Here is a 20368-nt window from a genome sequence, read left to right as displayed (position 1 = left end):
GTTCGTGCCTCCCCCCTCTGCAGAGGCCTTGGCTAAAGCTTTACCCTTCTTCAAGAAGAAGCGGGGCTTTAGCTTGCCGGGCACTTGGCTCTCCTCCAAGCACACCGCCACCGTCACTGTCTCGTCCGGCAACAACAGCTATGTCCTTGCTCCATCCATCGCTCTTATCTTGTAGGGCCACGTCCATGTAAGCTTTCTGTAGAAACCTTGCGGTGCCCAAAACGCGCCGGAATCGCATCGCGGATCCCGAAAATGCATACAGCACACTACAATATACACCATCTTCTTCAAGAGGGTATCTCAATCGGAGATAGAAAAATAGGGTTGTGAGGAGGGGACTACTAGATCAAGTGTCAAGGAAGCTAGCTTTGATACCAATTGTTCGAATTAGGGTTAGGGTTGCAACAATGCACACACACAAGATAGAGAAGCTTGAGAACACAAACTCACTAGATTAGAATGAACAAATGTGTGCCAGATACAAAAGATAAGTACACCCGAAAATGAGTAGATAAGAGGGTGTACATACGCACGGGGGAAAAAACCTCCTAGTGAGGGAAAAAGTACCCCGGCGGTCCTAAGTGTGATCAGACACATCACTACCATATAATGCTACAACCTAAAATTATGTATGGTTTTAGCAGTTTATTGCATTAATTTAGGTGGTGATGTTTTCTTAAATTGGGTTTCTATACTAATTTATTCTTTTTTTATTTCTCTTAGGGCAGGACAAGGTCAAGAAATTGGGCGTGCTGTTTGACAGAGCACAAAGCAGAGGTTTTTATGTACATAACTTTTTACACAAAAGTGTATTAAGAATTAAACTGGGATGGAATGCCTCAGGAAATCATAATTGTGTACAATTATTATGCAAATGTTCACGTTTTTCATGTAAAAAAATGCTGTTTCACTTTTCCTTTCTTTCTGAGACATTTCTTTTTGTTCATGGATCAAATCTAGGCTTCTTAAGTTTCTAGAAATTAAACCCGGGTTATAGGCTTTATTTATTTGATTTGGAAGGTTGTGTAGCATCATGATAAGTGACATTTGAGTTTTACCATTTAAGTGTATTCTCTACGTTTGATGGGAAATGTTTCAAAGTTACAACCGTATCTATCTTCCTTTTCTATTACATATTATTGACGAACAAAACATCGCCTCTGTGGCATTTTGGGAGATACTTTAGCCAAAATAGAAAAGCGTGGTGAAAGACAATTGCATGCTGCTGCCATGTGTAGATTACATTCCTCATTGGCGCATTGTCTTCCTCGAAGGGCGGGCAATACTGCTGCAACAATGGACTCCAACTGCTTTTGCTTTTTGATTGGCGAGATAGATCAAGTAGCGCCTTCTAGCAATAGCGCAACCACCCACGCTCAGGTTCCCAAGAGTCTCGTTCAAGAGAGCATCATGTATGAGGAGGACCAGATAACCACTGTGCATGGCTGCTCCTGGGGTTGTGCTATTGCCGTGTTGCTGAAGGGTAAGTTTATTATTGTGAACTTCATATTGTATGTGCATGCTAAGAGAGAAAGATAGAAACATGGAGACCGAGAACTTTCCTGTTTTGGCTAAAGTATCTCCCAGCATGTCACGGTGAATTCTCAGCAGGTTGGAGTTTTTAATTAATATGTAATAGATATTAGTTATACATTTTACAGTTTAATGTCTTTTACATACTGTATTAACGCGCGGGTTGAGTACTACAATTTATAGTATTTTCTTTTAGAATTACAATACTTATAGTTTTTTAAAAATATATTATTTAATTTTAATTTTAATTTTTTGAATCACGAGAGGGCGTGCCAACAGTGAACACACTTCTCCCCTGTGCATAAGCGTTTGTCTTCTTCTCTGAGTGGCTATGGCGAATCAGGCAGTGACGTCGAAGGCTGTGAACACGTCGTGGCCTGTGAGGATGGCACAGTTCGTGCCTCCCCCCTCTGCAGAGGCCTTGGCTAAAGCTTTACCCGGGGCTCTAGCTTGCTGGGCACCTGGCTCTCCTCCAAGCACACCGCCACCGTCTCACTGTCTCGTCCGGCAACAACAGCTATGTCCCTGCTCCATCCATCGCTCTTATCTTGTAGGGCCACGTCCATGTAAGCTTTCTGTAGAAACCTTGCGGTGCCCAAAATGCGCCCGAATCGCATTGCGGACCCTGAAAATGCATACAGTACACCACAATATACACCTTCTTCTCCTAAGAGGGTATCTCAATCAGAGACAGAAAAATAGGGTCATGAGGGGACTACTAGATCAAGTGTCAAGGAAGCTAGCTCCGATACCAATTGTTGGAATTAGGGTTAGGGTTGCAACAATGCACACACACAAGATAGAGAAGCTTGAGAGCACACAAACTCACTAGATTAGAATGAACAAATGTGTGCCAGATACAAAAGATAAGTACACCCGAAAATGAGTAGATAAGAGGGTGTACATACACACAGGGGAAAAAACTCCTGGTGAGGGAAAAAGTGCCCCGGCGGTCCTAAGTGTGATCAGACACATCACTACTATATAATGCTACAACATGAAATTATGTATGGTTTTAGCAGTTTATTGCATTAATTTAGGTGGTGATGTTTTCTTAAATTGGGTTTCTATACTAATTTGTTCTTTTTTTATTTCTCTTGGGGCAGCACAAGGTCAAGAAATTGGGCGTGCTGTGATGACAGAGCACAAAGCAGAAGGTTTTTATGTACATAAATTTTTACACAAAAGTGTATTAAGAATTAAACTGGGATGGAATGCCTCGGGAAATCATAATTGTGTACAGTTATTATGTAAACATTCACGTTTTTCATGTAAAATAAATGCTATTTCACTTTTCCTTTCTTTCTGAGATATTTCTTTTTGTTCATGGATCAAATCTAGGCTTCTTAAGTTTCTAGAAATTAAACCCGGGTTATAGGCTTTATTTACTTGATTTGGAAGGTTGTGTAGCATCATGATAAGTGACATTTGAGTTTTACCATTTAAGTGTATTCTCTACGTTTGATGGGAAATGTTTCAAAGTTACAACCGTATCTATCTTCTTTTTCTATTACATATTATTGACAAACAAAACATCGCCTATGTGGCATTTTGGGAGATACTTTAGCCAAAACAAGAAAGCGTGGTGAAAGACAATTGCATGCTGCTGCCATGTGTAGATCACGTTCTTGATTGGCGCATCGTCTTCCTCGAAGGGCGGGCGATACTGTTGCGACAACGGACTCCAACTGCTTTTGCTTTTTGATTGGCGAGATAGATCAAGTAGCGCCTTCTAGCAACAGTGCAACCACCCACGCTCAGGTTCCCAAGAGTCTCGCTCAAGAGAGCATCATGTATGAGGAGGACCAGATAACCACTGCGTATTGCTGCTCCTGGGGTTGTGCTATTGCCGTGTTGCTGAAGGGTAAGTTTATTATTGTGAACTTCATATTTGTATGTGCATGCTAAGAGAGAAAGACAAAAAGATGGAGATCGAGGGCTTTCCTGTTTTGGCTAAAGTATCTTCCAGCATGTCACAGTGAATTCTCAACAGGTTGGAGTTTTTAATTAATATGTGATAGATATTAGTTATACATTTTACAGTTTAATGTCTTTTACAGTTTAAGATGGAGACCGAGGGCTTTCTTGTTTTGGCTAAAGTATCTTATCACGAGGGCTTTCTTGTTTTGGCTAAAGTATCTTGTCACGTGAATTCTCAACAGGTTGGAGTTTTTATGTAATATGTAATAGATATTAGTTAGGTTGGAGTTTTTATGTAATATGTAATAGATATTAGTTATACAATTTACAGTTTAATGTCTTTTACATACCGGATTAACGCGCGAGTTGAGTACTACAATTTATAGTATTTTCTTTTAGAATTACAATACTTATAGTTTTTAAAAAATATATTGTTTAATTTTAATTTTAATTTTTTGAATCACGAGAGGGCGTACCAACAGTGAACACACTTCTCCCCTGCGCGTAAGAGTGGCTATGGCGAATCAGGCAGCGACCTCGAAGGCTGTGAACACGTCGTGGCCTGTGAGGATGGCACAGTTCGTGCCTCCCCCCTCTGCAGAGGCCTTGGCTAAAGCTTTACCCTTCTTCAAGAAGAAGCGGGGCTCTAGCTTGCCGGGCACCTGGCTCTCCTCCAAGCACACCGCCACCGTCACTGTCTCCTCCGGCAGCAGCTATGTCCCTGCTCCATCCATCGCTCTTATCTTGCAGGGCCACGTCCATGTAAGCTTTCGTAAGTCCTTGACTGCTTCCTAAAGCTTTGTTTCTGATCCTCGCAGACAACTCGAGTCGAATATGTAAATGCCCGAGAAGCTTTGCGCTTCTACAGAAAAGCTTTGCTTTGATTTCTGTTTTTAACGGTCATGTAGAGGTTTCTGTGAGCTTTTCTTCTAGAGAGAAACCTTACCTTTTGATCTCCTCTTCTACAGAAAAGCTCGCTCCAACGGTCCGTTTTTCAATTGAAAAATGTATCAATTTATTTAAACTTTTCTTTGGATTTGCACTTAGGCAGAAAAGGTTTGCTTCGATCGAAATGCTGAGCGCTGAAGAAAAAGGGTTGTCCATCGCTTTTGACAACTCTGTGATTGCCTATAAAATATATAGATTTTTTTGAATTCTTCTTCAAAAGGCTTTGTTTCTCTGCAAACAACTGTGCTTAAATCCGGTATTTGTCATAACTCTGTCTCTCTTAAACACACACATACACAGAGAGCTTTTTTATTTTTTTCACATAAATCTGTATTTGAATAGAAAATCTCTAGTCAGTCAGTATCCATTTTTGGATTCAATTGAAAAAATAAAGATGCAAAGGCGTAACTCCATATTTGGAAACTTTGTGCTTGGATTGAATGGCTCATTTTCATGCCGTACAATACTGCGTGTGCTTCAAGGCAGAAGGTCTGGGTGGCTATTTGAAGAATATGTATGCCCGAAATGCATGTAACTCGATGACAGTGTTTGCTTGTAAATCTACTGCTGTTAAGTGTCTCCTTAGGCTAAACTTTACAAAGACTATATCAAATTGGCGAGACTGCTTGCTTAGAACAGTCAGAATCCTTTGTCTCAACAGCTGTGAAGTGCAGTGGTTAGAGCGTTAAAGTCACGAGGGCAGACCAAGGGTGTGAGGAGGGCCCGATCACGGGTGGATGTGTGTGTAATTGTCAGCCAGATTTTTTGAAAGAGGGGTGCTCTCTCTGTTATTTAAGTCTAAGTGCGTTTCTTGTTCCTTCAAAGAGTTACATTAGTATTTGCCATCATCAATTATTCTGCAAAGGCTATATACATCTGTTGATGCGTTCAGGAGGAACATCTTTTGTCCGCCTTGGCGTTTACTTGGCCCAGGTTCCGTGATGAGAGTGGGGAGTCCTCGGCTCCTGGTAGAGTCATTTTGGCCAGTTACAAGAAGAACGACACAGGCAATGTAAAGCCCCAATTCCCTCTTTTTCTCTCTTTTTCATTGAATCATTTTCTGTTTTGTTAGAAATTTTGATCGATCTGCTAATCCAATCTTGATTGCTTTCATCTGCTTTTACATCTCCTCCTTTCATAATCCTGAACGCTATTCCTCTGATCTTTAATCATGGAAGGATTTTTTAAAAAATGCAATGTATAACATGAAAGGCTTGGCCCTAAACAGCTGATATGAGTAGAATTGGAAGTTAAATGTGGATAGATTGTGAGAGATGTTATATGGCAAGCACATTTTGAAGTTTGACATGTAAACGGGACAGTATTTTATTCTAAGGCCTTGATACACACAGAATAATGTTAGTGTTAGGCCTATACAATATAGCCTGACCTAAGTGTTAGTTCCATTGCTGCATAGCTTGAAAAGAATTTTGAGCATATAGCTTGATAGGCAGTAAATGATTGAAGTGTTTGTTCTTGCGCATATCCTAATAAGAATTTGGTTCGTACGAGTACAAATACTCAAGTAACAGTACTGGAGCAGATCTGCAAAGGCGCCTTTCTATTGCGTCATATACATGCAACTAGAACATGTGGTAAGCAAGGTAAAGAGCTCACTCTTTTGTCTGCAGAAGCACAAGTTTGCAATGCAATTTGAGACTGTTCTGCAAGCGGAGTGGTTTTTCCATACAATCAAGGTTTGCAACCACTCCATACAATCAAAGTTTGTGCCTTTGTAGAAGTGTGAGATATGATGACGCTATATTGCAGCTCAATGTCTCAAGGCTCATAGAACGGGTAATCTTATTATTTACAGCAACTGATAGCTGGATATGGAGGAGATAATTCAGAAAACTCTCAGAACATCGAGGGTACTGCTGCTGTCCCGCAAGCAGATATATTGGAAAGCTGCTCCTTAGGAAGCAAATTTCCATTTGTTAACAATGATGCTAGCATGGAAGCTCTATATAAAGTAACAAGGTGCTCTGCAGCTTTTTTTCAATTCATTGTGTTACATTGGAGGGTTACACGTAGCATATACCATCCCAGAATTTGAAAGCTTAAAGGCAAATTTTGCAGGACAAGAAGTCTGACCATGCTTACAGATATTCCTCCACTTTCTGAGCTGTCTATGAATAGTGGCATGCCTGCTGAACTAAGGTCTGGTACAGCTTTTAACAGACCAAACCCTTCTCTTGTGTTACCACCTCGGTTTCCTCCTCCAGAGTTGCAGCATCATGCATTTGGGGAGCATATGGATAACTGCCAACAAAAAGGTAGAAAAAGAGACATCAAACGTTGGTCATTAAGTGAAGAACTTGAAATTGTAAATTTTCCGTGTGTAATAAGGGGTGCTCAGTATCTTGATGAAAAGAAATGGCCATGTCTTTTATTTTTTTATCAGTTGGCATTTTATGAACCCTCACATCCTCCCTAGTGCCGAGTTGTGAGACGCCCCCTCCCCCCCCTCCCCCCCCTCTCCCCCAACTTTCCACTCTCAAAACAGTTCGTTTGGAGGTTTCAATGTTAAAATATTAGCCCTTAGTTTTCTTGTTTCTTCTCACCATATCCATGAAAACTAGCTCCTTCAAATGGACCCCATCTTTCATTGTCCGAAGCTGCACAAGTTACCTTTTGGAATGCCTTTAATTGCCTGGATTTCAGTAATAATTCGAGTTTGGAGTGCAATGAGAAAAGAGACCAATTCATATTTTTCGCACATTCAAGACTGCATCTAGACATAGACAGAGCATGGAAATTTAATGACTGTTTTGTCATTCAGGAAAAAATCCCACAATCAATGGTGAAGGTTTATGTAACGAACAGCTTCTGAAGGAAAAAATTATGGTTCATATCATGATCTCAAAACAGTTCGTTTGGAGGTTTCAATGTTAAAATATTAGCCCTTAGCTTTCTTGTTTCTTCTCACCATATCCATGAAAACGAGCTCCTTCAAATGGACCCCATCTTTCATTGTCCTAAGCTGCACAAGTTCCTTTTGGAATGCCTTTAATTGCCTGGATTTCAGTAATAATTCGAGTTTGGAGTGTAACGAGAAAAAAGAGAGCAATTCATATTTTTTGCACATTCAAGACTGCATCTAGACATAGAGAGAGCATGGAAATTTAATGACTGTTTTGTCATTCAGGAAAAAATCCCACAATCAATGGTGAAGGTTTATGTAACGAACAGCTTCTGAAGGAAAAAATTACGGTATTCCTACGCTTACTGATACTGAAGTGCTTGATGCATAGCTTTTAATGACTTCACTTGTTTTCTTTTGATAGCAAGTGCTATTTAAGGTTTTAGAGAATTTCAAAGCAAATAAAGAATTAATGCAAGACTTTCGAATGCCGCAGGCTTGCTTTTTGGATCCAGATTTCCAAGGTATGTCCCTACCGACTTTTCTTTTTCAAAAAATGAAGCGGTTTGCTTGCTAATGTGGACTTTTTATTTTAGATGGTGCAATTGTCCAACAGCCTCCCTCACTTTTTTGAGCAAGATGAGATAAACAGTATAATGTGTTGTGTCGGTGGGCTCTTTCCAGAGTGGTTATCTCAATTCCCTACACCTAAAAGTCGTACTTCTTTGCTGGGTGGAGAGGTAGGGAGGGGGGATATCATGTATTCCTACAGCAGTTTGAGCTACCTTCAATTGTCTCTGCTTTCGAGTGCTTGCCCTCATCATGGTTGGGCCTGCCCCTCACCTCCAAAGAAGTGGTAACATAAGAACATTTGTACACCAAGGTGGCTTTCTTTATACATGGCTACTTCTCTACTTTTAAACCCTGATGATGTGAATAGAGACGTTGCAGCATGAAGTATATGATGTGCATGCTGCAGTTGATGGTACTACCATTTTGTGAGGACTCTCATGAAGTTGAAGGCTGCATATGTGGCCTTGTTTATGAAGTTGAGGGTTGCATACTTCTCCCAATTTAGTTCTTGGAAAAACCTGAACTTACCTTCTGATACATGTTTCTTGTGTTGGAAGGCCCATATTCACATGTGTGCATGAATGACTTCTTTTGTACTTAACAGAAGTTTCTTTCTTGGAAAAAATAGAAAACCTAGCTTGGCTGAACCATTTCTATGTTGACAAGGGGACCTACAAGTAGGGCGGCTTTGTCTACCTTCTCAGACCACGTCCTTATTCTTTTACATGTTTGCGGTTTGTGGTAGCATTACCACCACTATTCCGTGAGGACCCCCGACTCCTTGATCTAAGACCCAAAAAGAAATTTTCGCATCAAGGAAATTTGGGAGACTTTGACCTTCTGATTAGGGGCTTTTGCTGTCAGCCCTAGGCGATGCATTCCAAGAGATCAGTTTTGTGGATGGTGGTTTTTGTCAACTTTGTGAAGCCCGAGGAACTTCCAGTGGAACCTACGACTCAGCCTCGGGTAAGTAGTAGTGATTACTATTACTTTGCCTCAGTTAGGTTGATGAGTAGTAGGGAAAATGGGTTTAGGGCCTCTAGGTAGCTTTTGGCTATCCTTTAGAGCTAGTACATTAGAGCCTACACTTGCTTACTACATAATTAAGAAGGAAAATACATTAACAAGTGAGACATTCACATTAAACGAGTAATGCAAGAGATAGACGATAATATATTCTTGTTGCTGTAATTCATATTGCCCAAGAAAAATGGACTAGTACAATGCTTAATGGTTTATCAGCTCTGCAAATTACAGATTGAACTCAATGAGACAGTACGATAATATGAGAGACAAAAAGGTGCATTGGGTACAAGGGCCACTCCCTATTTATAGATTTTGTACATGCCACATGGCGGGCCGCGGGACACGTTACATACAGAAGCTCTTGGAACCTTTTACTTGATTAGTAGAGAACATTCACAAACTCAAAATATGAAAGAGAGATGGAGCACACAGGATTGGATCCCAATAACCCTCAGAAGGGCCCCCACCCTGATGTATATTTGCTTGTTATGATGTATGAAGTAACGGACTGACCTGCAAGGCTGTAAATTCCTGTCTATACTGCCTAAAGTAAAGTGCAGATGCTTAATTATGGGGCTGAATGGTGGCCGCTTGCTGTAGCATCTGCTGCACAGTAATGTGATGTGTGCTTTGCTTCACACAAGCAGCATGACCTGTGTTTTACTGTTAATGCTGATTTGGAACTGGTCTTGACCTCCTGCTGCTTGCAATAAGGGCTGAAGACTGCATCCGACAGTTGTATTCACCCTGTATATGTGCAAGAATGCTGAGATGGTTGCTAACATAGGATGCACATGCTTATATAATGCTTATGAGGGTTGGTTGACTGTGATTTAGCAGGCCGACTTGTGTTTTGGACAAGTCGTGGGCTGGAGATGATGCAAAAAGACCCCTTTCTCTTGGTTGCCTACTCATTGGGCTTTGTGCCCATGGGTGTTCGCACCCATTATGCCCATGGCCCCCAATTTGGGTGGCCACAAGGTTGCTCCTACATGAATATCATTCATGCTGCCCAAAATCCTTAGGTGTTGCTAGTACTTTTATAAAGGTTTGAAGACACTACCGAGCGGACGCTTTTGACTTATGGACCGGACAAGGGCACCTGACTAGTGGCCTCATAAGTGCTCAGGACAACACGACGTATTACAACATATAAAAGGGTTACAATTGTGTGTGAGACTGGCATGGTGTTAATGTCTGTGGAACATGCATGACATTGACCTTGAGTATCCCTTGGTGTTGTGCCATGGTACATTGGCGATTTGTCCTTGGACAAGGGCTCACAACATGCTTGGTGTTCGGCCTTAGGGCCTCACACTTGAGTTGGTGTAGTATGTCCATGGCATCGAAGTGCAGGATGCACGATGCATGTGACATCCCCTCTTGTTTAGCTGATGGGTAATCCTTCAACAATGCAGGATCTTTCTCATAGAGTCTTGTGTCACCTTCTTGTGGGTCTTATGTACCGAATGTTGATGCTGGAATTTGGTATTCTTCAGAATGTTGAGGTACTGCCGAAGTGTAGCTTTTGCCGATCAGATGGGTGACGATGCTGTTGGGGGTGAAATTGTGTTGGAATGTCTCCAAGTCTCTTTCGTCGGTGGTGTACATCAACAATAACAGGAAGAATCACATTGCGTGGACTACTAGACTATAAGCTAGAAATGATAGATTGCAAAGCTTTTCCATGTTCTCCTTGGATGACGATCAAGTGATCCACAAAAAGTTATCATCCCATTCAACTTGTGGTTTGTATTGTCGAAACCATTTTACACCCAAAATCAAGTCTGCACCAATCAAGGTGTGATTAAAATATCATGCATAAACACCACTTGAGGGAATACCACTATTGCCTTTTAAGCAATGCACTTAGCCTGCAAACTCCATTGTTGAAACCGGTGACTGTTTGGTCTACTGTCGTCGAATCTTAGCGAGCTTACAGCAAGCTGCTCAAAGATAACGTCCTCGGTACTGCCATAGTCCAACAAGATTACGATGGGATGTCCTGTTAAAGTGCCACGGCATAAAAAGCTGTTCTTTCTTTGTTGGATTCTCCTCTTGTTGAGCTTCTAGCTCAAGGGTAGTTTTTGACGGCTTATCATCCAGTTGTTTGCAAATGACAGTACTAATTATTGGCTCGGGCACCATTGGAGCTGAGTCGACGGTCGATTGGCCTGTTGAGTCTCTTGACGGATATCCTGAGCAATGTGAGTAACGGTTCTCATTGAAAACCATTACCTTGGGGTCCACATCGGGATCCGTGCCAAGGGATCCACATCAGATAACTCGAAATGTAGGGCAGTCTCGATGGGGGAAGATGGAGTAGTTGCCATGGAGTCCTCCAAAGGAGTGAGACAACAATCCAACACTGAATGAAGAACAAATGAGAGTCTCGAGGGTAGATAGGAAGTGGGAGGCAAAGATTGGCAAGATGGGGTAGAAGGGCTCAGGGAGGCAGAAAAGAAGGCAAAAAGGGGCAGGGAAGGAACCAGAAAGGGGGGAAGGGTGGGAGAGGGGGGGGAGAAAAGAAGGCAAAAAGGGGCAGGGAAGGAACCAGAAAGGGGGGAAGGGTGGGAGAGGGGGGTTGGCTGAGGAGAGGGTTTACACGAAGGTGGATAGGGCACAAGGGAGAGGTGTGAAGAGGGGGAGGGTGGCTGTGCAAGGAAGGCTAGGGCAAGAGGTGGGGGGGTGGGCATCAAAGAGCACACGCAGGGGCTCCAACTCTCTTTGTTCCTCCCACCCCAAAAAATACGAATCTTAGCCCCGTGCCACGTAAGGCACAAAGTGGGCACCTTAGAAAAGTTTATGACAAAGAATCAAGATTATGGACCCAGGGATCCTAGATCATAAGGTGCGCTCAAGGGTTGGGCAGCGGTGGACCTCCCCGCACTAGAGCCGCCCTGTCAGCTGGCGGGAATGGGCGGCGGCGGTCCACTGTGCACTAGCGCTGCCAATGCTTTGCAAGAGGGGCGGCAGCCACAAAGAGGTGTGAGACAGGTAGGGCACAGGGAGAAGTACCGTTTGAAGGCACATGTCCGGTCAGAGCTTCACGTGCAGCCAGGTTCTCCAGCTCTGATACCACTGTTGGCCCAGGAGGGGAGCTGTAGCTACGCACAGGTACACAGTACACAAATCACAGAGATGGTGATAGATGGCGAAGTTGACGGAAAAGGCCCCCAAAAAACACGAATCTTAGGCCAGTGCCACGTAAGGCACAAAGTACTGTGCTTGCAGCTGTGCCCGGGGGTTGGGCAGCGGTGGGCCTCCCTGCACTAGAGCCGCCCTGTCAGGCAGTCGTCGCGAGTGCCGATTCGAGTGGGAAGGCAAGGCTCTGCATAGCATAGAGAAACTCGAAAAAGTTTAGGAATATTATGCTTGGAGCTTCAAACAGAAGCTCCTCCGAAGTCAAACTGGTTACTATCACATTGCCACCAGCTATCTGTCCAAGCATGTTGAAGTTGCCCCCATACACTGAGGATAGGCAGCTGGCCATTGATATGCAAACCCTTCTTCGTAACCCTAGGGAGCCAAAATTTGGGGACCAAAAGGTGTGACAAGGTCCTGATAGTATCTTGTCATCTTCGTCAATTATGTGATGATGCTTCTAGACCACAATGATGTCAAACTCTCCTGGCCCTTACCACTCTCATGTCTCTTTTGGACCACAAGCGATATGGACCATGGTCACCAAGAAGTTCAACTTTCTTCAGCAAGACTTGCTCACATCGTTCGGGATCAAATGGAATGATATAGTTTGATGAACCCAAACATCCCTCCATCCCCAACCCAAAAATCTACATGTCTCCTCACATGGCTGATCCAACTCGAAGGATAGATCGGGCTTGCAACACATTTGGTAGTACAATTGATCTATGGTGTCCTTGCCACTTTGAGTTCTGGAGATTTGGACGTGGGTTCAGAAGGGGTAGTTGATCTATTGGGATGGGGGCACTATTCTCCAAAATCACAACATCACAATGCTACTGTAAAGGGTCTACAATTCTATTTGTTCTTTCACCTTTTCACCGACAGTTTGCTTGATTTTTTGTCAAGAGACAATTTTCCATAGAGGATACAACATGCATGTCAGATAGGGTGTCCAAGGGTAAAATCTACCTACTCCATGTGTGGACTGTTTTGAGATAACAGTACAGTGTAGCATGTAGCCTATTTGGTAGTGCGCCAAATCTAATCAAAGCCATCATTAAACCACCTGGCCTTCTAGGCCGCCTTCCCGTGTGACTACTGGGATAGCGGGTGCTCGGGCTGCTCAACCATAGTTGCTACTCCTTATAATGGGGCCCATACAAACATGAGCTAGCCGGTGCCTAGGCAATATAATATGAGGGTGGAGCATTGATGACCAACATTTGTGTAGTCCAAGATAGTTACAACCAAAAGATGTGATAAAGTTTTGACAAGGATGCATTGATCTTATACAGAGACCAAAAAGCTCTTTTGACATTTACATTCTTGGAGTTCTACTGTGAAGGTATGAATATTGGTAGAGGGTGGGTAGATGCACACTTGTAGGACAAAGGTTTCATGATTGATGCAGGCAGACAAAATTCTCTCTTTTAACGACCCCCCAAGCGTCCCCTTTTCTTGGCTCCTGTATAGGTGCTTTGTTGCCCCTTTCTCAGCTCTTTTGGTGCTTTTTTTCCTCCTTTGGCTGGGGGATGTGCCCCTTTTGCTTCTTTCCATATCTTTTTGGATTATAGAATGTAAGCTACAAGCAAGTTTATCCCCTTATTTGCTCCTTTATAACTGTGCACCTGCGCATGTGCATGTGCAAGTGCAATTATTCGGAACCTACTAATAGTTCCACTTCGTGGTCTAAAGATACAACTAGTCCCCTGCTTTGTACTGAATGTCAATGTAAATGTGTTTACCTCTGTGGTATATGCGTCTTCAGCCTTGGCTACCTGAGCTTTGGTTGACTCTTGGATGTCCTGATATGGCTATATAATCTGGTACATTGGTAGCCAAAATTCATCAAGCTTATCCAAGGCTTTGGTCATGATGAACTGGAATCCATTCCAAAGGCTGTCTTGTTTTCTTTACTGGTGCTTCATTGTAGTGCCATTGGCGTTCATTTATTCAAGCATTGCCAAATTTGCAGCTTATTATGAAGAATAACTTTAATAATATGTTTCTACATGCAGCAACATAGAGCTTGCATGATTAATGAGACTTTATCAAAAAATTAGATGTACACTTTGTATGATTTAAGCCTCACAAATGCTATTTTTTCTTTTCTTTAAAATTGCTACCCTGCATTTGCTTAAAATGTTTATTAAATCGGCCAAAATTTTCCAGTCCATTGCTGGTCCATTCTCATGCGATTAGCACTTGAAGGTGTGCTGTGAGGTGTGTTCTTGACCTTTTCTCTTCCTCCTGCAGATTTTGTTGATCAAGTGGAGAGGATTTGGCATGCAATGGAGGATGAAATGGCCACTGAAATTTTATCTATCGAGCTATGACATGAGATACGAAGCCATGACACGAGACACCTTTTAACAACTCATTAAAAGATCTCTATACACATTATGCAAGTTTCTTAATTTTATCCAGGACAACATAGGCCTCGTTGTAAGATATTAAGTGCTTGAAGAGTTGGTAACACAGGAAGAAACCAGAACAGTTACAATGGAGGCAGCCTGTAACTTCATACCAAGAGCCACAATTTCAAGAGCCTTTGTCGACACTTAGAATGAAGTGAGGCAGCCTGTAGCTTCATACCAAGAACCTAGGTGCAATTTCAAGAGAGCCTTCCTAGAGTGCTATTGTGCAATTTCAAGAACTTTCGTAGAGGGTTGCATGTATGCCAACCCACCTGGGGCACCTATTCCACTGGCAATCTTTTTCCCAGTAAAACAGAGCTCTCATAGCCAACATGTCAAGGAAATTGGACAGTGAAATATTTTGATCAAGATCAAGATCAAGACAGCCATGTCTTATACAATATGGAAGACAAGTAGCTATTGCGCCCTTGTTTATGCATAAGCTCAATAGAGAACTTGAAGCCAATGTTCAAGGTGATCAAAAGAATTGGAAGAATGAATCTTTGAATGCAACACCTAGATTGGAGTACAAATAGTTTGTGGTCATTTGATTAAAAGTATAGACCACCAACTCTTGAGAAGACAATTTATCAAGCCTGTGAATCAAGTTAGTGCTAATAGGAGTAATAAGGGACATACTTATGAGAATAATAGGAGTTAGTAGCAATAAAGATTGATTTGTGTTCTCATGGGTGTCCAAGCCTTTTGCACTCAAGGACGATGCAGCATGATATATAATTGACCAAATCAACCAAATCAAGAAGCCTCTATGTCAACATCATTGCTAGTCATCACCTCTACCTTGGTTTAACACCCATAGTGAATCACAACAAAAAAAACTAGTTGTAAACCCCATGTAAAGAAGCACACTTCAATAGCAACCCAAGGCGAGTCTAAAAGAGCTTGGTAAAGGTAAAACTGCTCTCTGGTGAGCCAACAAGAAGAGCCAAAGAAGACCAAGTAAGGGCCAACACAAGGCTCAAATAGTCCACAATGCTAGGTGCCTAAAAGTTCACTTTTTCTACGAAGATGATGATATTGATCTCAACTTATAATGAATCCTCTCCAAAATTTTGATCAATAAAGGCAACCAAAGGAATTCAAATAGCTACACAAGTATCTATCCCAAAAATTAGGATAGTACCAAGAGAATCTTACAATGCAAAGATAGATTTAAAAAAAAAAAACCATATAGCCATATAAGCATCTACTTTGAGAAAAAGAGAACTTAGACACGGATGAGGATCTCTTTGAGGAGAATGATGTCGTAGATGCGTTACTCGATGAGATTTCCACACATGAGGTTTCACATGAAACTCTCTTGGAGTAAAAGAACCCAGACTTTAGAGCAAAACCAACGAGATATCTTGAAAGTCCTTTAGGACATACACAACCGTCTGGGGGGCCAATTAGCAGTCCCATCGTTTCCTTTTGAGTTCCCTCAACCGATCAGAGTGTATTACAATTGTACTTGACGAGATTTCGTGCGATCCACACAAAGGCAGTCTGTAGCATTTGCTACGTAGTCTGGAGCAGTTGTAAACATCTTAAAAGATCTCAAAGTGCTATTCTTTGGGCAGAGGAAAAAGAATCTAGTCAATATATTTTTACAAAAATGGTCTAACCTACATAACCTTAGGTGTATACCTGAGGAATATAGAGCAGTTGAGACCAACCTGATGTTGAGCAAGGCATACAAATGGTGGATAAGCCTAGTCGATATTACTAGATAGCCTCACACTTGGGTTGAGTATGAGAGCACATTCCACAATGAATTTTTACTTGTGAACGAGCTTCAGAGGTCATGGTATGAGTGTGATAGATGCTCCATGAGGGGCATAACACTCACGTATTATATTTCAAACTATTGTGAGATGGTTTTGAAATTGAAGGAAATCAATGCATGAGGAACTTTAGAGGTCATGGTATGAGTGTGATAGATGCTCCATGAGGGGCATAACACTCACGTATTATATTTCAAATTATTGCGAGATAGTTTTGAAATTGAAGGGAATCAATGCATTTCAAATTTTGCGTGGATTTATATGTGGTTTATAACCTGATTATGAAAGCTATGTGCAATGCAAAGAACCTAAAGACCTCGACACAAAGTGATCAAGTACGCTTAGATATATGATGATATATCTTGTAGACCGTAGTTAGTTTTCAAACAACAGACAAAGAAGGTGGGATATCAAAATTTAAAAGAATTTTTTTTCGGAGTAACAAGGGACAAGGGGGTCATGGAGGGCAAGAGAGCAAAGGGGGATAAGGGGACCATTGCACCAAGAGACATCAAAATCTCACAAAGAAAGAAATCCCATGCACATGACCACATTCTAGACTCTTCTTCACCTTTTAAATTGATTGTCCATTCTAATCTTTGCTAGACCATAAACAAGGTTGACACACATTCAAATACATACTCATTGCTTGACAAACACACGTGCCCCGTAAACATAAGTTGGCACCACATTTCTCAACATCGCTCCTTGGTGCCCAAATGGGCCTCATCCCAAGAAGGTAATGTGACATACATAGACATGACATTTGCCCCTCCTTAATGGAGACACACACATATATATCACTTAGCCTACATCATCGGTCGTTGGAGGTAGGTGGTTACATCAACATGACATGATATCATGGAACATCATGGACATAAATATAGACAACATCACATCACACACATATGGACATATCTTGACCAAGGGTTGTCCAATTCCAAGTTGACATAAACATCCACATAGACATAAGACATAAAAATATCATCACTATACCTAGAAAAGGTGTTCTTGTGGAGCATCCTCATGAGTTGATTTCACCATCAAGTTGCTTTGTTGCTTCGCCTTTGATTAGCAATTCTTCTCAAGGTGGCCTACCTTGCCACACATATGACATATAAGCTCGTGCTTGTTTCAATGACGACATTGGGCCATCGTATGCTCCATCCTTCCACAATGGTTACATCCGATATTGGATTTGTTAAAGAAAGTAGTCTCCTTATTGTTTGTTGAGCTTTATTGTGTACCTTTTAATTTCTTATCTTCTTCAAACAAGGGGGATTCAATACCTTCAAGAGTAAGATTTGGAAGATTAGTAAGAAAACTCTTGAGGCATAGTTTTGATTAAAACTACAATTTCATCTTTCTCATCCATAGATGTCTTAATATTCGTAAGTTGCATCATAATGCTCTTTATCTTACCTACATTTGTTAAAGAAAGCAGTCTCCCTACTGTTTGTTGAGCTTTATTGTGTACCTTTTATTTTCTTATCTTCTTCAAACAAGGAGGATTCAATACCTTCAAGAGTAAGATTTGGAAGATTAGTAAGAGTTGTTACCACCAAAACTCTTGAGGCATGCTTTTGATTAAAACTACAATTTCATCTTTCTCATCCACGGGTGCTTTGATACCCACAAGTTGCATCGTAATGCTCTTCATCTTACCTACATTTGTTAAAGAAAGCAGTCTCCTTATTGTTTGTTGAGCTTTATTGGATACCTTTTACTTTCTTATCTTCTTCAAATAAGGAGGATTCAATACCTTCAAGAGTAAGATTTGGAAGATTAGTAAGAGTTATTACCACACCGAAGAAGACTCTTGAGGCATGCTTTTGATTAAAACTGTAATTTCATCTTTCTCATCCACCAAATGGAGGTCATGAAAAAGGCACATGCAAAGGAAGTGTTGTCAAAAGATAAAATGATGGAGGACTTCCAAAGCTGGGCTAAAAGAGAAAAAAGGGCAAAGGAGGACCTACAAAAAAAGGTGTAAGAGGAAATGGGCCAAAAAAGCATAGGCGTCTGGAAGGAGACATCACTAAAGTGCATGTAAAATTTGATCCAGATGTCATAGTAGGTGGGTGCCATAAGGCTTTCCAACTCAGACATCACTAAAGTGCATGTAAAATTTGATCCAAAGGTCACAGTAGGTGGGTGCCATAAGGCTTTCCAACTTGGACAAAATCATAAAATTCATGAACCAGTTGGAAGCACATAAGGCAGCAAGATAGGGCCAAAGCAGCTCCCAAGCACAGCAGTTGGACAAGGAAGAAGCCCCTCCCCGGATCTAGAGCCGTGCGGGGAAGTAGTGGGCTCTTGTTACTCACAGATCCGGGTTAGGAGGCAACAACTCACTTAAAGAGAAATACTGCTAGTGTACCTTGCAAAACGGAGCTACCTAGCAAAAAGAGGAAGGGGAGTGCCAAAGTCAGAACGAACAGGCATACCACCCTATGGGTGGAAATGGAGTTGGGGTGGGAGAAGAAGGCCAAGAGAGCCAGAGAAAATGGTTTTTGAAGATGATGCCGTCACCCAGAGTAAACAGAGCCCCATGCCTTTGCAGTAGGCTTGGCTATGGACACAATGAAAAGGGCCAAGGCAAGGTATCCGGAGGTGTGTCCAATAGACGTGCAATTTTGATAGGCAGACAAAAGAACTAGAGTGGGCCATGCATGGGTGAGAAATAGGAAAAAGGCCTATGAGCCAAGATATGCCTAGGACCACCCAATCTAATTTCTTTTAGGGGGCATCGCAAACAAAAGCAAAAGCAGAAGGCAGATGGGATAGGCCATAAGCGTCTAGACCATAGGATCTAGAGTCAGGAATATCTGAATGCAAAAAAATTTCCAAAATAATAATTTTTGGCTTCACTGCTAGCGCAACGTTGTGGCAGCCAACCAACCTTCTTTTGGCCACCGCCCAGATCGCCACCTAGATTGACCTGTTGTGCAACAAACCGAGCCTTCTTGTTTTGTAACAAGCTTGATGGTTTCTTAAAAAACAAGTAGTAATCGTATGGATGTAAGTAGCAAAGGGGATATTAGTTGGATATGTGTGGATTAGAGGATAAGGAATAGAATATAGTTGAGTATTGAGTAGAGGAGTGGAGCTTTTACCATTGTAATACTTTCTATCTGTTAAAGCTAATAGTGAAGATTGTTGTTGAGGTTGGTCTCTCCCTTGTCTTTGCTCTACCTTGCATTATTATGTCCATTCTACATCATTCCATGTTAAATGCATTCCTGTTTGATGAGAACTCCTGTTCGGAATCATGACTAGCCTAGGTGCTAACAACCTACATGCAGACACAATTAACTCCTCTAGATTAAGTAGACGGGTAGCTCAACATGTCAGTGTTGGCTTATTGCATTGGGCACAATTGTATTAGTCGTGCTCCTCACAGGAGCCAACTAGGTGGTTTGGAACCACGCAAGTTCTGGGTCCTGACTAGATACCAACACTTTTGGCGATCCTAGGGGAATGTAGTATGCCAAGTAGGGGAGTAGAAAGATAGAGGCTAGTTCTAAGGTTAGTCATGCATAATAAGTATGTATAGAAAAGCAGTTGGAGTAGATCTAGAAAGGAAGTGCGAACACACTGACGTCGGGAATGTTCACGAGGAAGTCATAGGAGTGCGATGGAGAGTGCATCGAGAATGAAGGGAGCTCAAATAGGGTAAGTGGTATCGCTGCCATGACAGATAGTCTGAAGCTGCAAGAAATGAAGGGCAGTTGCATTGTCCAAGAAGACTTCCAAAAGAATTTCCGTGCCAATAAGAACAACAAATTCAGGAACCACTAAGGAACCAAGAAGGAGAGTACTAGGAGCTTCAAAATAGGAGGCAAGAAGCTCAAGAAGAACAAGAATCGGTAGCTATTTGGAATATTATTGTATGTATGTAAGGTCTTCCAAGGATCATCATGTATGACCCTCTTCTTTGAAAATCCATCACCATGAATGTGTGGTGGAAGCTTCCTATTCAAAGGTCTTGATCTTTGCATCTTGTAAGATGCCTATGGGTTTGCATGTGTTCCCATTGGCAAGCGTCACTATGAGGCTCATATATATGAGTGGTAAGCTATCCCAAGCCTCCCTACCAATCCTTGATGATTATGCTAACTCCAGCACCACCATCAAGATTGTGGAGTTTGTAAGTC

General features: G+C 41.8%; 1 protein-coding gene across 2 annotated transcripts; it reads left to right on the top strand.

Moving 5' to 3' along the window:
* Nucleotides 1–3967: 3967 nt before the first annotated feature.
* Nucleotides 3968–14961, top strand: PHS1 (poor homologous synapsis 1). Of its 2 annotated transcripts, XM_086782713.1 has the most exons (8): nucleotides 3968–4215; nucleotides 5294–5413; nucleotides 6033–6098; nucleotides 6218–6381; nucleotides 6481–6677; nucleotides 7550–7614; nucleotides 7761–7788; nucleotides 14267–14961. In XM_086782713.1, the coding sequence occupies exons 1-8, from the start codon at nucleotides 3970–3972 to the stop codon at nucleotides 14344–14346; spliced, it is 966 nt and encodes a 321-aa protein (XP_086638839.1). In that variant the 5' UTR covers nucleotides 3968–3969; the 3' UTR covers nucleotides 14347–14961. The 2 variants fall into 2 exon arrangements, with proteins under 2 accessions (XP_086638839.1, XP_086638848.1); XM_086782722.1 differs by lacking the exons at nucleotides 7550–7614; nucleotides 7761–7788; nucleotides 14267–14961 and adding an exon at nucleotides 7184–7460.
* The last annotated feature ends 5407 nt before the right edge of the window (nucleotides 14962–20368 follow it).

This window comes from Cibotium barometz, chromosome 4, assembly GCF_041138505.1.
Source record: "Cibotium barometz isolate CiBa-2024 chromosome 4, ASM4113850v1, whole genome shotgun sequence".
In the NCBI taxonomy this organism is placed as follows: domain Eukaryota; kingdom Viridiplantae; phylum Streptophyta; class Polypodiopsida; order Cyatheales; family Cibotiaceae; genus Cibotium; species Cibotium barometz.
This window is presented reverse-complemented; position numbering and strand designations above follow the sequence as displayed.